This window comes from Cynocephalus volans, chromosome 8 (genome assembly GCF_027409185.1).
Source record: "Cynocephalus volans isolate mCynVol1 chromosome 8, mCynVol1.pri, whole genome shotgun sequence".
Lineage (NCBI taxonomy): Eukaryota > Metazoa > Chordata > Mammalia > Dermoptera > Cynocephalidae > Cynocephalus > Cynocephalus volans.
Genome location: NC_084467.1, coordinates 131,419,989 through 131,436,818, shown reverse-complemented (window position 1 = coordinate 131,436,818; position 16,830 = coordinate 131,419,989). Strand labels below are relative to the sequence as shown.

At 45.4% G+C, this 16,830-nt stretch overlaps 1 protein-coding gene across 1 annotated transcript in view; it reads right to left on the bottom strand.

The window, feature by feature from the left end:
• The window catches only part of TNN (tenascin N), a 48,978-nt gene that overhangs the window by 18,518 nt on the left and 13,630 nt on the right, over nt 1-16,830 (bottom strand). The window contains exons 6-11 of the mRNA XM_063106951.1: nt 15,398-15,661; nt 12,239-12,502; nt 11,312-11,575; nt 8,340-8,603; nt 6,146-6,409; nt 1,092-1,355 (exon numbers count right to left, since the gene is read on the bottom strand). Of these exons, the coding sequence (XP_062963021.1) occupies nt 1,092-1,355; nt 6,146-6,409; nt 8,340-8,603; nt 11,312-11,575; nt 12,239-12,502; nt 15,398-15,661 (1,584 nt within the window). The remainder of the gene's footprint in view (nt 1-1,091; nt 1,356-6,145; nt 6,410-8,339; nt 8,604-11,311; nt 11,576-12,238; nt 12,503-15,397; nt 15,662-16,830) is intronic.

The window sequence follows — 16,830 nt, the reverse complement described above, 5'->3', positions numbered from 1 at the left end:
ATGGATTGTATTCTAGCCATCACATGGAAAGACTGAATATCCTTCTTTCAAAATCAAAGCAAAATTGTAACTATTTAAATATCTTAAGTTAGCTTCTGCCACCTCTTTGCCTGCCCACGCCTGCCCTGGTTATGGACTTGAGATGTCTGTCTCTGTTACTCACACATTTCTGTGAAGTAGAAAGATGATAATCTCATTATTGTTATCTTTAAAAAATGTGAAAAGTGAAGCAAAGAGAAGATAAAGAAGGAAGAAGGGGGGAAAAGGAATGGGGGGCAAGAGAAGGAGGGAAAAAATATGAAGGAAAGAGAGATAAGCCGGTTACTGGTCCCCTCTCAAGAGCAACACTGGGCACTAGGGAGTCTGGGACAGGGAAAAGAGTTTTTGATATTTTTTTAAAACACACCTTTATTTAGAATGAAAATTTTTACTATAAGCACACCGTATTACTGTCTGGATGAAAAAGGCTGGCTGATTTTAACTAATAACAATCATAAAGAAATTCAAGGTACCTCTAACTCCAGTGGCCACACCTGGTACACTTGGCCACAGAGGGGATGGACAGACCTTGCCCACACTGCCCAAAGAGGCCCGCAGACCTCAGGGTGGCCATAATGCTCTTTTCCAGGTCCCTCTGAGGCCTGATCTCCATGAGGCCTATCACACACACATAATACATGCAGTTCAGGCACCTTGAACCAACAACTGGAGATGGAACAGAGGAAGATGCTCCAGCATTGCCCACCTTCTGGAAAATGGAACAGAAGGCACTTTTGTCTGTCTTCACCCAACTAGAGCTGAGGCCCAGCCACGTTCTAATGCCAAGGGCAGAGAGCCAGAGAGCTGGGCCGGGTGGAGAGGTGAGGGAGGCCACCTTTTGCACAACCTTCGCACCATGTCCTTGACACTCTTTCATCTCATCTGAACTGTCATGTCAACATATTACCTCAAAAAGGTAAAACAGGGCTGCTTTGAAGAATGTCCTCAGGTGAAGCAACCACCCTCCCTGCTCCCCTCCACACCCCAGTTATGGAGAAACACTCTCTCCTGGTCAGTGTGAAGGGTTCCCCGGTCCCAGTCCCTCACAGTACCTGTCGGGGCCTTGGTGTCGGCCTTCTTGCTCTCGCGGGCCCCCTTCTCGGCCCACACGTAGACCGTGTACTCCACGCCCGGCCTCAGGCCCGTCAGGACGGTGCTGCTCTGCTCCTTCCCCACAGGAACCTCCCTGGCCTCTCCATCGGCCGAGGTGTAGCGCACCACGTATCTGTCAATGGCGGCCTGCACCGGGTCCCAGGAGACGGTGGCCGTATTCTCTGTCACCCCGTCAGTCACCAGGTTTTTGGGGCTGTCGATGTCTTTTTTAAAAGATTTAGAAAAGGTTGGACTTTAGAACCAAGGGAGGGTATCCCACCACCCTGTCACCAGGAGCTCTCCACTCAGGTTATCATTAATAATGGCATAATGCTATTTAAAACAGAAGTGAAAGGCCCCAGGTTCTGATTTTCCAGGGAAACAAACCACTGGGTATTAAAACTGGAAGGAATCGGATCTTCTCCGTGTTTATCAATGTGGAAATTTTCTGTCCTTGTAGCTCTCACCAAAATAACAATAAAAATCTCCCGAGCAACAAGATAAGCCACCAAAACTGCTGTCGAAACCACCTCTATTACAATCTCCACGGTATAGAGCTATTTTTTCACAGAATTTCAGAGACGAAGTCGTATCTTTTCTGAACTTCTTGACTTATGAAAGTGGAGGAGAATGGAGGCTCAGAGAAATCGAGTTTTGTCCAAGTTCCTGTTATTTTCTTGTATTAAAACCAAGGCTAAGAGCTGGCCTGTGAGCTCACTTGGGAGAGCGTGGTGCTGATAACACCAAGATCAAGAGTTCAGATCCCCATTGGGCCAGCCACCAAAAAAAAGAAAAAAAACAAACACCAGACTAGACTCCCCTTGCTCTGTATTTTGAGCTCTCCCACCTTCTCAGGGACTTTGCCCCTTTTCATCTGCCCCCGCCCCGCCCCCACACAGCAGTCTCTTCTCTACCATCAGCCCCAGACAAGCAAGCTCCAGGACCTCCCCTCCCCTCCCATATCATTCCTTTCCTCTGCACTCGGAACCCACAGGCTGTCTCAGGACAAGTCTCTGCATTCACTCCTCACCTCCCATTCACTCCTCAACTCAATCACATTTGGCATCTTCCCAAGTCACACCACTAAATCCGCTCGTCTAGGTCACCAACTACTTGTGTGGCCACTTCTAATGGACACTTGCCATCCTTGATTTACTTTGCAGTAGCATTTGGCAGAGCTGGTCCACACCCTCCTGCTTGAAATACTCTCAACTCCTGGCTTCCGTGACTATACACCCCCTGATTTTCCTGCTAACCTACTGGCTCCTCCTCCTCAGTTCCCTGTTAGCAACCTTCAAATGTTGGAATGTCCAAAGCTTCCTCTTTTCCTCTGTCTACATCTATCCCTAGGTGATCTCACTCATGTCCATGGCTTTAAATACCAACTGATGCTCACTGCTCCACGATATGTACGAATTCTGAGCCTCTGACATGTATCTACGACTGCATATTCACCCCAGTGTCTGGCCTGGATTAGATACTCTATAAGTATTGTGGAATCAATAAATAAATCACTCAGTTAGCCAAGGAATCGCGTAAGTACCTCAAGCTTAAATATATAAAACTCTTAATGTTCCTCCCCAAACTTATTTCTCTCTCATGTCCCCTCTCCAAAAAAAATGATACCCCAATTTTCCACATTGCTAAGTCAGAAACGCAGACCCTGCTCGAGTACTCATTTTCTTCCTATCCCACATCTCATCCATCAACAAGTACCTCCAAGTATTTATATCTCCAAATATATGCCCAGACATCTCCTTTTCTCTATGCCTACTGCCAACACTCTTGTCCAAAGCATCACCCTCTCTTACCCAGACTTTCATAAAAGCTTCTTTACTGATCTTCCCAAGTCTACCCCTGTCATCTCTGCCATTTATTCTCATCACTGTGGCCTGAATAACGTTTCTGAATGAGTACCGCATCATGGCACTCTTCTCCTAATAAATATAACACACGTCTTCTTTGAGGCACCACGTGGTCCTGTGTGGTCTGCCCCCTGCTACTTCCCACCTCTCAGGCCACTTGGGCTCTCACCCTCTAGGCTCCAACAACACCAGCCTCTTTTTAGTTCCTCAACCATCTCATGTGCTGTGGCAGCTCAGGGCCATCGCACGTACTCTTCCCTCTGCCAGAAATGCCTAGTTTTTCCTAATATCCATTTTTCCCTTCTTCTAAAAGCTGTCCAATAGATAGAGCTCTCTGCAGTGACGGAAATATTCTATAATCTACATTGTCTAATACAGTAGCCATGATTGACATGTGGCTATTGACCATTGGAAATATGGCTAGTCCATCTGAGAAAGTAGTTCTTTAGTTTAATTATTTTTAATTAAAATTTAAATAGCCACGTACAGCTAGTGGCTGCTGTGTTAGTCAGGACAGGTAACAAAAGTTAAAGTTGAGCACGTGGCCATCCAGCTAAAGACCTCATTTCCCAGCCTCCCTTGCAATTAAGCCTGGCACTGCAGCTTGGGTCTGGCAACGGAAGGTGAGAAGAACTGGTGAGTGCAGTGCTCCGGTCACGACTTGCCTTTCCCTGCCCCTTCCCATGAGCTGAAATGCAGATGGGGTGGTGACCATGTAAATGAGGGCAACTCCCTGGGAATGACTGAGCAATAACACAGAAGAAGCCTGGGTCCTGTACTACGGAGCTACCAGAAACCCCCGGGCCACATACACTCTGCCACTCCAAAGAGAGGAGTAAACTCCTTTCTTGTTTCAGCAACTGTTATTTGGGTGTATCTGTGCGTATACTATTTCTATTCACCCATCCTACCTAAGAAACATCCCTACTCTGTTATTCTCTGTACCCACACCATGTTCATCACCTTCATAGAACTTATCATAATTTATGGGTATAAATTTGTTTTCTTGTCTTTGTCTATCTTCCCCGCTGGGCTTCGAGAGAGTGGAGATCATATTTGTTTTGTTCACCACTGTATCCCCAGGCCTGGCATTTAGAAGATGCTCATTAAAAGATAGCTGCGCTCTGAAATGAACACAGGGCTCCAGCTTCCCAGGTTAACACTCGCTCCTTCATGCTACACAGAATCTGTTAAATCAAACCAACATAAAATAGCTGTGATAAAACAGTTCTTTCATCGAGTGGTTCTAGGAATTTTATATTGGCTTTACATCTGTAATTTTCTATAACTCCAAAGCACAAAAGTTAAAAACATAGGCTTTGGAAAGAATTTTAAGACATCACAGGACTGCTCAACAGTAGTGGGTCCACTACTATGTTTTGTTCTTTCTTTAAGTGACTGAAAGTTTTTTACGGCAAACTCTCCTAAAACAGTCCACAGTCCCTGAGGTCACAGACCGTCAAAACAGCTGTGTAATCATTCAGCAGCAATGGATCACCCCACATTAATTACCCATTTGCTCTTCTCTTCCCTCCTGTTACCTGTCGGGGCCTTGGTGTCGGCCTTCTTGCTCTCGCGGGCCCCCTTCTCGGCCCACACGTAGACCGTGTACTCCACGCCCGGCCTCAGGCCCATCAGGACGGTGCTGCTCTGCTCCTTCCCCACAGGAACCTCCTTGGTCTCTCCATCAGCCGAGGTGTAGCGCACCATGTACCTGTCAATGGCGGCCTGCACTGGGTCCCAGGAGACGGTGGCCGTATTCTCTGTCACCCGGTCGGTCACCAGGTTTTGGGGGCTGTCAATGTCTAAAAAGAGAAATGCTGGTCAACATGCACTTTTAACAGGCCTCAGAGTGCAGGAACTGGTGATCATTTTGCTTGGGTGACACCCTTCCACGTTCTGTGGTTTTTCTACTTCATATGCTCTTGTTTTGTTTTTTGGATGTTCCAGGGACATACATCTTCTCTCACTGGATAGACCTGGCTCCTCAAGTAGAAAGTAGAGTAGACCAGCATCTGAAAATCTGGGCTAATCCTACTATCATGACTTTAGCAAAACATACTTCTTTATTCATTGAGTAAGAGTATATCAAGCCCCCATTCAACAGAAGACACATTCTAGGCAGTGTGTGCAAAGTCCAGAGTTGAAGAAAACACGGTCTATTCAACTAACAATTTTGTATCTATCATAATGTCATCGAAGACCTCCCATTTTATACCACAAGATTCTAAAACCCAGATCCAAATGTAAGCTCCCTAGAGGAAGAGGACCACATCTCACTCCCCTCTGTGCTTCCAGTGCCTAGTAGATGACAAGGCACATGGAAAGTAGTCATTATATATCATTAAATGAATCAGAAAAACTAAAACCCTGCTTTAATATTCCTCAGTATATCATAGAGTCATTCATCATGCTGGTTTGCTGGTTAAATCACTGTACAAAATATGGTCATATATCTCTTTCACATTAACAAGATAAGAATATAATACCTTACCCTCAAAACCCTGACCCTCTTATATTAAGCCATCTCACAGAGAGGAATAAACTCCTTTCTTGTTTAAGCAGCTATTATTGGGGTGTTTCTGTCAATGCATATCTTATTTATTCAACCATATTATCTGAGAGACATCCCTGTGCATCATTCCCCATACTTATGCCTTGTTATCTCCTGCATAGAACGTATCATAACTTACAGTTACAAATTTGTTTTATAACTATAATATGATTCAGTGGTAGTAAAGCAAACCACATGCACTATTTGCGATGGCAGATGTGAAGTCTACATTCTTAAAGTCCAATTTTCAATATACTATTATTAATATCAATAATATTTGATTTTCATTTTCTGTTCCCACTCACAAACTCACTAAGAAACCCTCAATACTGACTATAGCAAAAGATCCATGCAATCAGAAGAGGAGCTGATGAACGTGACCATGCAGTCATAGCGTGGAGACTGCCACATGCCTGACTTGTAAGAAAACCAGTTAAAGGGAAGTAAGAAATGGTGTGTGCAGTCGATTATAAAGACACCCATCCTGATCTTCAATAAATTACTGATTTCTGTCAATGCAAGACAAGAAAAAATTTGACCACCCAAAGGCTTAGCATGACAGGTCTTGCATTCCCAAAGAACAATGCTCTGTTACCTGTCGGGGCCTTGGTGTCGGCCTTCTTGCTCTCGCGGGCCCCCTTCTCGGCCCACACGTAGACCGTGTACTCCACGCCCGGCCTCAGGCCCGTCAGGACGGTGCTGCTCTGCTCCTTCCCCACAGGAACCTCCTTGGTCTCTCCATCAGCAGAGGTGTAGCGCACCATGTATCTGTCAATGGCAGCCTGCACCGGGTCCCAGGAGACAGTGGCTGTATTCTCTGTCACCCGGTCGGTCACCAGGTTTTGGGGGCTGTCAATGTCTGAAAGGAAAATGCTGGTTCATGAACACTATGAACAGGCAACAAAGAGTGAGGCCATTTTTCTTGGGCTGAGACAGTTTCCTGTTCTTATGGTTTTCCCATATCATGTGTTGGTTTTCAATTGTTTCATGGACAGAGACCTTGGCTCCACAGCTGGATTCTTGAATCCTCAAGGAGACAAACAGGAGAGTGGAATGAGCACCAGACTCAGAGTCAGAAGAGCTGGGCTCTAGTCCCAGCTCAGAGAGGCAGAGCAGAGGGCCAGGAAGGCCCTGGGATGGAGCCAGCAGACCAGGAATCTAGTCTCAGCTCTGCCATCAGCCAGCTGTGGCCCTGGACATCTCATTTGCCCCTGCCTCAGATTCCTCATTTGTAAAATGTTGGCCTTAGACTAAACAGATTTTAAGGTATCATTATATTCCATGAATAGTCCATGGATCTAACTCCATGAATCATCAGCTAACTTTGTGACTTGTAGAAATCATGCACCCCTCTGTATTGGAGGTTTCTCAACTGTGGAGACATTGATTCCTGCTCTGCGCATCTCAACAAATTTCTTTGAGAATGAAGTAAATGAGGAAAATAACTCTCATTCATAGTTGGTGGGAATGTAAAATACTGAAATCACTTTGGAAAGCCATTGGGCAGTTCCTCAAAAAGTTAAAAACAAAGCCATTATATGACTCAATAATTCCACTTCTAGGCATATACCTAAGAGAAACGAAGACATATGTCCACAGAGAAACTTTTACATGAATGCTCATGGCATCATTATTTACAGTAGCCAAAAAGTAGAAACAACACCAATGTCCATCAACTGACAAATGGATAAACAAAATGTAATATATCCATACAAGGGAATATTATTTCACCGTAAAATGTAGTATTGATATATGCTACAACATGGATGACCTGGAAAATGTTATATTAGTGAAAGGAGCCAGTCACAAAAGGACACATGTCATAGGAACCCATTTATATGAAATGTCTAGAACAGGACATCTACAGAGACAGAAAGTACTGGTTATTTTAGGGCTGGAGGGAGTGGGGATAGGGAGTGACTGGCAACGGGTATGGGGCTTCTTTCTGGTGATAAAAATGTTCTGAATTAGATAATGGTGAGGGTTGCACAATTCTGTGAATATGCTGAAAACCACTTAATTGTGCACTTTAAAAGGGTAAATTTGTTCAGGGGCCCTCTTGGCTCAGCAGGCAGTGCGTCAGTCTCATAAAAGGGTAAATTTTATAGTATGTAAATATATCTCAATAAGGCAGTTCTTAAAAAACGAGAAAACAGAGATGAAAAAGCTTTAAAATTATGAAATGTCGGGCTGGATGGTTAGGTCAATTGGTTACAGTGTGGTGTTCTAACACCCAGGTCAAGGGTTTGGATCCCCGTACTGAACAGCCACAAAAAATAAATAAAATAGAATAAAATTATGAACAGTTATTCTATATAATTGCAATTTAAGATCCTCAGGATAGAGTGCACAGTACTCAAAAGAGGATTTGTTCACTAAGAAAGCAATAACCTTTTCTTGCTCCAACGAGATCTCAGCAGAAGTCTTTTCCCTAAATTAGTTAGCTCATAGATCCTAACATTTATGGCTTCTTTATATTGTCCCTTTCAAGAAGAAATATTGAATGATTAATCACAAAAGTAATACACAGTTGGAGAAACAGTGGGTGGATGTGACCACTCACCATCAATCTTTGCCAGACCAAAGTGTGAGGCTGATATGAGGTCCTTGTTCTGAGATAATGTGTTAAAGGGTAGTGAGGGATGGTGTGAGTAGAATGACAAAGGTCTACCATCCCGCTCTTCTATAAATCACTGATTTCTGCCAGTGTAAGAGAAGGAAACAAAACTTGACCACCCAAAGGCTTAGCATGACAGGTCCTGCATTCCCAAAGAACAATGCTCTGTTACCTGTCGGGGCCTTGGTGTCGGCCTTCTTGCTCTTGTGGGCCCCCTTCTCGGCCCACACGTAGACCGTGTACTCCACGCCCGGCCTCAGGCCCGTCAGGACGGTGCTGCTCTGCTCCTTCCCCACAGGAACCTCCTTGGTCTCTCCATCGGCAGAGGTGTAGCGCACCATGTACCTGTCAATGGCGGCCTGCACCGGGTCCCAGGAGACAGTGGCTGTATTCTCTGTCACCCGGTCGGTCACCAGGTTTTGGGGGCTGTCAATGTCTGAAAGGAAAATGCTGGTTCATGAACACTATGAACAGGCAACAAAGAGTGAGGCCATTTTTCTTGGGCTGAGACAGTTTCCTGTTCTTATGGTTTTCCCATATCATGTGTTGGTTTTCAATTGTTTCATGGACAGAGACCTTGGCTCCACAGCTGGATTCTTGAATCCTCAAGGAGACAAACAGGAGAGTGGAATGAGCACCAGACTCAGAGTCAGAAGAGCTGGGCTCTAGTCCCAGCTCAGAGAGGCAGAGCAGAGGGCCAGGAAGGCCCTGGGATGGAGCCAGCAGACCAGGAATCTAGTCTCAGCTCTGCCATCAGCCAGCTCTGGCTCTTGACAACCCAGCTGCCTCTGGCTGGGTATCAGCTTTTTCATCTGCAAAATCTAAGGTTCAGGTTGGATGGGCTTTAGCTTCCCCTAAACACTAATATTCCATGCATGCATCTAATTTCATAAATTACTAACTTGTTTTGTGACCTTGGGCAAAGTGCTTCACTTTACTTTTGTATTTGTGAAATGGGGTTGTTAGTAGTTATTGTACATCTCTCTTTGGGTAGCCCTGTAAACCAAAACAAAAAATGTCATATAGAAAAAGGGCTTTAAAAACATTAAAGTTCTACAGCGTTTACAGCTCTGAAGCCACAGAATATTCACTCCATAATTCAAAATGTAATCAAAGGCAAATCAGCCCCTCTGCCTCCACAGGAATAAAAGGGGAGGCTGGTGTGGGAGTAATATTAGTGCTTATCCCATAGAGTTGTTGTGAGTATTATATGAGTTAATAACATGTCCCTTATTACAGTTTTAGCCCCTAGTAGATGCCCAATAATCATAAGCTAGTATTATTACTGATATCAGTTTGTTGATACTTTATAAATAAGAGATAATACTCCTCCATACTACACACACAGAAGGTATTCAAAACTGTATTCCCCAATAAAACAGTAGCATTTCTTTGTTCTAAATAGTTTATTGCAAAGGCCATTTTCCCAAAACCATTTGCTCATAGGTCCTATCACATGTGTGATGGTATGTTAAAGTGGGACTAGTCTTATGGTTTAGGCTGTGACCCCAAGAAAATTGGTATCTATATTCCAACCTGAGGGCCACAAACCAAGGCAAGATCAAGAGGTCAGTGAGGCCAGTGAGGTAGGACTTAAAGAATGAATTCATTTGGAAACAGTTACACTGTGAGTCCCACGTTGAGACCCAAGACTTGAATAAACAGTTTCAATGGGATCCCTTACAGAGCTTGCTATATATACCCTAAAGCAGTGGTTCTCAACTAGGAGCAAGTAGCAATGTCTAGAGACATTTCTGGTTGTCACAACTCAGTGTGGAATAGGAAGATTCCTCGCATCTAATAGGTGGACTCCCAGGACACAGCTAAACATCCTACAATACATGAGACAGACCTCTGCAACAAAGAATTATCCAGCCCTAAATATCATTAGTGCCAAGGTTGAGGAACCCTGCCCAAATCTTGGGGAACACCTCGGGCTGGTGTCTGACACAGACCTAAAATATCTAAGAGGTGAGAGAATGGCTGGTTGCTCTGCTGCAGAGCAGAGAGAGGCTGCAGCACTGCACAGGACCTGCACAACCAGTTGAGTGGGCAGGGGATGCATGTGTGCTCCCCGCGGACCAGATGTGGGCCAAGCAAAGGAGGGCCCGCCTATGGCTGTGTTGGAAGTTGTCCAGGAGGACTGCCTACGGGGGCAAGGCAGCCCCACCAGAGACACACTGGCATGCACCTCCTGATGTGTGTGCAGAGGAAGGGCAGAAACGGACCTGTAGGAGACAAGCATTTGCCCACAGGACACCACAGTGAGAGACCCCCAGTGGAAGAGGAGCACATAAGTGCTCCTTGAGAGAAAGAGGCAGCTTTAACACTCATCAGGCCCCATGACAGGCCCAAGCCGGTCCTAGTCCTGACTGTTACAGTCAAACAAGACCTCCGTGACCCCAGCCTCTCCTCAGCGTAACTCTTCCAGCCAAACACAGATGGGTCAGAAACTGCAGATATCAAGCTGGAAAGACAGTGCTTGAGTTACAAGGAGGAAAATACAAGAGAAGCTTCCTACAGCAGGCAGTTAGCCCACAGGCGGCCCAGGCCAATACAGAGGAGAAGTTGTAACTGTAAATGAAGTATGGGCTATTTCATGGAAATGGACATTTTAATTGCTAAAATGATACATTTTGCAGGCTAAAAGTGGCTAGATATTTGCTTGTTTTTAGCTAATAAAATGCTGTTATTATTTCTGCTGCAAACGTTCATCCAAAAGGCAGAAATAAAAACAAGCAGAGCAAGGGTTTAAACAGGAGAGGAGTTAAAAGTAAAAAGTGCTTTTGGATCACAATCTACAAGTCTGGCTCCCTCAGCTTGGCAGTCACTTGTGCTTTCTTGATATTTATTCCTTCTCAAGGTGAAGCGTTTTATGTGGGAAGAAAGAAGGTGTACGGACGGCGGAAGGAAGGACTGCAGGCGATGACCATTGACCTTCAAAGGGCAAAGTTTGGAGACCACAAAACAAGATGTGCATTTAAGAGAAGCAATTCAAGGAAGTGAGGGGTACACAATATATTTTGGAGAGGTATCAACCTGCTCTTCTATAAAACCTCCCCTTCTGCCCAGGTCAGGGAAGGAAAACCCGCATAGACAGACCATAAGCTTAGCAACGACGCAATGATAATGATGCTCCGCTACCTGTCGGGGCCTTGGTGTCGGCCTTCTTGCTCTCGCGGGCCCCCTTCTCGGCCCACACGTAGACCGTGTACTCCACGCCCGGCCTCAGGCCTGTCAGGACGGTGCTGCTCTGCTCCTTCCCCACAGGAACCTCCCTGGCCTCTCCATCGGCCGAGGTGTAGCGCACCACGTATCTGTCAATGGCGGCCTGCACCGGGTCCCAGGAGACAGTGGCTGTATTCTCTGTCACCCGGTTGGTCACCAGGTTTTGGGGGCTGTCAATGTCTGAAAGGAAAATGTTTGGAAAAGTATAAGCTCTGAAGCCATGAGAGACATTTCCACACCCCATCACCATGATTTTCATCTTCCAGAGCTCTCTTAGCACAAGGCGAGCACATTCCCATCCTGAGCCTCTGGTGGGAGTCGAGGGAGAAAGTAACCCCTGACTCACAGTTTCAAAGGAGGAATCATTATAAATTTGGTACTCTTTCTTGGCTTTCAGCTCCCTAAATGTGGGAGGAACAAGGTCTCCTTAGCAGCATATGGCACATCAAGACCGCCCATTAGGTATCTGCCATTGACATTCAGGGTACCTAAGTTGTCATCTTATCAAGGGCCACTTCACTGGCGAGAACTCTAAAAGAATCGCCACCAGCATGGCAATGACCGGATCCTCTCATACACGTCTTCGGGGATTCCGCTACAAACATTGCAACAACACAACTTTACTTCTCCTTTCTAGTGGCCCAGTGGCTTCATGAACAGCTCGTCACTGTCAGGGACGGCGGCCCGCTGAGAACAGCACGGGAGCTCACTCACTGTCTTTCTTTGATCTTTAAGACTTCTAATTGCAAAGTCTCTCCGCTCAGGCCACATCCTTTGGTATCATGCACACTCAAATCCACACGCTCAAAAGTCAATTCCAATTGACCAGTTCCCTCCTGTTACCTGTCGGGGCCTTGGTGTCGGCCTTCTTGCTCTCACGGGCCCCCTTCTCGGCCCACACGTAGACCGTGTACTCCACGCCCGGCCTCAGGCCCGTCAGGACGGTGCTGCTCTGCTCCTTCCCCACAGGAACCTCCCTGGCCTTTCCATCGGCCGAGGTGTAGCGCACCACGTATCTGTCAATGGTGGCCTGCACCGGGTCCCAGGAGACGGTGGCTGTATTCTCTGTCACCCGGTCAGTCACCAGGTTTGTAGGGCTGTCGATTTCTTTAAGAGAGAGATGAAAGAAGAATGTAGCCTTTACCAGTTCCTGAAGGACCAGCACATACACAGCCAAAATCTCAAAAATTTCAGAGCCTGTCATACGCCAATGATTGGGATAACTCAAGGGTTTAATTTAGCAAGTGGTTGGAAATTCCACAAATTAGCTAAACACGTTTAATGAGAAGTAGAGTTCTCAGACAAAATCAACATATAGGTCAACTCTATAAACTTTCCCCACAAGGTGCTTTGGGATAAAAACAATCAGTTTTCTAACACAAATTTTTCCTTTACCCTGGATTTCTATAATACACTCTTTCAGTCCCTGACGCCTTGTACCTGAAAGCAATTATATTTAATAAATCTCTTCATCTGTTCTAATATATTCTTTGGGAAGAAAAAGTATCCTGAAAGTAGGTGCTGTCAGTTCTTTCTATATAAAGCATTATGTCTATGGTTAGGGAACTTTTAAATTGATGATATCGGAGGCCTGAGCTAATAAAAATAACACTACCTGTAGTATCTGTCTGGGTTTCTACGTGATTAAACTAGGTTAGAAGCTGGCCTCCACCATTTCCTGGTTGCTAACTTTGGACAAGCTGTGTAATTTAAGTCTCCATCTCGTCACCTCTACAAAGAGGGAAATACCAGTACCTACCTCCTATGTATAGTGAAAAGTGAGATATTGCACAGTAAATGCTTAAATATGAGTTGTTATTACTAATGGCATTTGAGGTTTGAAATTTTTGTTTCACATTCCTCAGAATGTGAAACAAAAATCCAAGTAACTGGGTATATGATTAGCGTCCCTTTTTTTTATCCTGTTTGAAAACCCACGAGTTTTCAGTGATGGCAACTGCATTTCAAACCTGCACACACCACCCACCACACAAAGCAGTCCAGCTCGGCGGGACACACCGCCACGTGAGACAACTTGTCTGAAGGAGTACCACGGACATCTGGCATGTAAGGATAGACAATTTAGCTCCTGGGACCCTGAGCTGGCCTTTTCCTTCACTACTGCACCTCTTTCACAGACCTGCCCACCATAAAAACCACCCGGGATTACCTAACCTGTCATATGTTCACAACTTAGGCCTCTGCAGACGCTGCTTCTGCTGCTACCTCCCACCCGTCCTCCAGGCTCCGGCCAGGTGTCACCTCCTCCGACAGCCTGCCATGACCCCTCTCCCATTCCAGTCTGTGGTAGGTACCCTTTTTCAGATTCCCACAGCTCCAGGGACATTTGTTTGCTCTAGAACATGACTCGCTGTACTTCATCTTTTTTAATTGTCCTCTCTACCCAGGGGATTGTGAACGCCACACAGACATGAATCGTGTGCTTTAACTTTGCACCCCCAGAGCCCAGCTCCATGCCTGACCACCACCACCCCCACCCTTGCAAGCAGCAATGCCACACTCCCGTGGCTCTCAGAGAAGCAGAAATTTGCTGAGGGGCTTACTCACACCACCCCCCTGAGAGAGAGGAAGGTTCTTCTCTACTCCAACTTCCATCATCCTAAAAAGACACATGCTCTTTCTTTTCACAACACTCAGAATCCTAGTAAACAAAAAGCTGTGTGTAATGTAAACCAGGAGGGGGCAATCTACAACCCACAGGCCAAATCTGCCCCACTGCCAATTTTTATAAATAAAGTTTTATTGGAATGCAGTCATGCCCGTTCATTTACATATTACTGCCTGTAGCTCTTTTCATGCTTCAGTGGCAGAGCTGAGTAGTTGCAAGAGACTGTTTGGCCCCCAAAGCCAAAAATATTTACAGAAAGTTTGCTGACCTTTTAAGCAAATTTAGATCTCCCCATCCTGACTGTCAACTTCTTCTCTCCTCCCCTGGTCAGCTCTCTGAGGCCCGCCTGGATCTAGGAGGCTGTGCATCATGAAACACTTTGAGGGCCAAATGCTGACTAACATTTTAAGAAATAATCATTGCTATCACTTACGTAGCACTCACTATGTGTCAGGCACTTTATACAAATTAACTCACATAACCCTCCCAGTAATCCTAGGGTATAGACACTGCTATGCCCCATTTTACAGATAAGAAACTGAGGAGTGGAGGTAAAGTAGCTTACCCAAGCCACTCAGCAAAGTAAATGGCAGAGCTGGGATTAAAACCTAGACAGTCAAGCTTCTGAAACCATATTCCTAACTACTTATCTGCTTCTCTGAGAGTCTCTCTACTCACTGACTGAACAGAACAGAGCCCAAACAATGAGCGAATCCTTTTCCTCTGATTTCCTGTCATGTGTGTTGCAACCACAAGTGGGATCCAGGATCAGGCTGCTGTGATTTCAGGGACACACCAGAGGAGCGTTTAAGCAGAAAGAATGGCCAGGTTATGTCCCAGTAGAGTCTCAGGACACCTGTAGGCTTGAGCTGAGCAGAATGACTGGGTGAATTACAGTGACCCTTATGGTTTCTAAAAGCTTTTAAAGGCAGAATCGGTACATTTGGTGAATGTTGACTCAGGATGCAAACCATTTCCACGGTCTGAAAGAGAACTCCAGATGATATGCAAAGTGCCTGTGCAGCCACTGCAAACTGAGATAAGCATTCAAATTCACTGTCAGCCCAATGTTTTGAGTTTTCACATCTGAAAATGAAAATTAGAAAGTGTTACTCTACTCGGAGGGAGTTGCATATGGAATTCCATCCCAAGTGAGTGTGACCTTCTGTATCAAATGAAAAGGCTGGTCTTCTTTTTTTTTTGAGATTAAAAAGGGAAAAAATCATAATGAAGAAATCCAAAATTATTTTTGCAACTCTCTCCTCCATGCTTGCAAACAAAAGAACCAAGGCAAGGTGGCAATGACCTCCTGATTCAAAATCAACCTGCCCCTGCCATGAGGAAACCTGTTTGGGCTCTTGTTCTTTCGTTACCTGTAAGGGCCGTGGTGTCAGCCTTCCTGCTCCCCTGGCTGCCCCTCTCAGCCCACACGTGGACTCTGTATGCCTCCCCTGGCATCAGGTCCGTCAGGACGGTGCTGCTCTGGTCCTTGGGTACCGCCATCTCTTTGGTATCCCCATCAGCAGAAGTGTAACGCACCACGTACTTGTCTATGACAGCCTGCACCGGGTCCCAGGAGACAGTCGCCGTGTCCTCTGTCACTCGATCAGTGACCACATTAGTTGGACCATCAATTTCTTCATAAAATACATGAGAAAGGAAAATCAGAGAAACCATTTGGAGATCAAGATCACAGATGCTTAACGATCTAATTATTCCGGACAACCTAGTTCAATAGTCTACACAACGCAAGAGGGTCGCTCCATCATCTGTGACAGGTGGACAACTGACCTCTGCTTGAACCTAAACCTAAAGAAAAAGTGGTCCTTGACAGACAAAATGATCCTTTCCATTTTCAGACCACTAAACACATTAGAGAAAATTCTTTCAAGTGTGGCCACTCAAGATGTAACTCCTTCCATGTGTCTACCCTAGGTAGACATACAGAATACATCTAACTCTTCTTCCAGAAGATCACACAGCAAGTATTCAAGACAGTTATCATTCCCCTTCCTAATTCTCCTCAGATAGAAACAACTTCACTTCTCCTATCCGTTCCTTCCAAATTTTAGTTTCTAGACCATGTACTAGTTTGGAAAATTCATAATGGCTACCATTTTTACAGCACAAACTATATGCCCAACTCAGAGAAGTTGAAGAACTTGCCCAAAATCACTCAGCTAGTACATGGGAGTCACTCACTCATTCCACAAACATTCATTGAGTGCCTACTTGGGGCTGGGGATTCAGCAGTGTTATGGGTTGAATTGTGCCCCCCCCCCCACCAAAAAAAAAAAAAAACTGAAGTGTTCACCTCCAATACCTCAGAATATGACCTTATTTAGAAATAGGATCTTTCCAAAGATAATCAAGTTAAAACGAGATCATTAGGGTGAACCTAACCCAATATGACTAGCATCCTTGTAAAAGGGGGAAACCTGGACACAGGCAGACATGCACAGCAAGAAGGTGATATGAAGGCACACCAGGAGATAACGGCCCTATGACCTGATAATGCATCTACAAGTCATGGAACACCAAGCTCTGCCACCAAACACCAAGGGCAAGGATGGATCCCCCCCTGGAGCTATCGGAGGGCGCATGGCCCTGCCAACATCTCGATTTCAGACTTCTAACCTCCACAACTGTAAGGCAATAAATTTCTGATGTTTTAAGCCACCCCACTTTTTGGTACCTTGTTACAGCAGCCTGCAGAAACTAATACAAGCAGTGAACAAAATAAAGACTCTCTTATGGAGCTTGCATTCTCTTGGGAGGAGAAGAACAGTAAACAAACAGTGACGGT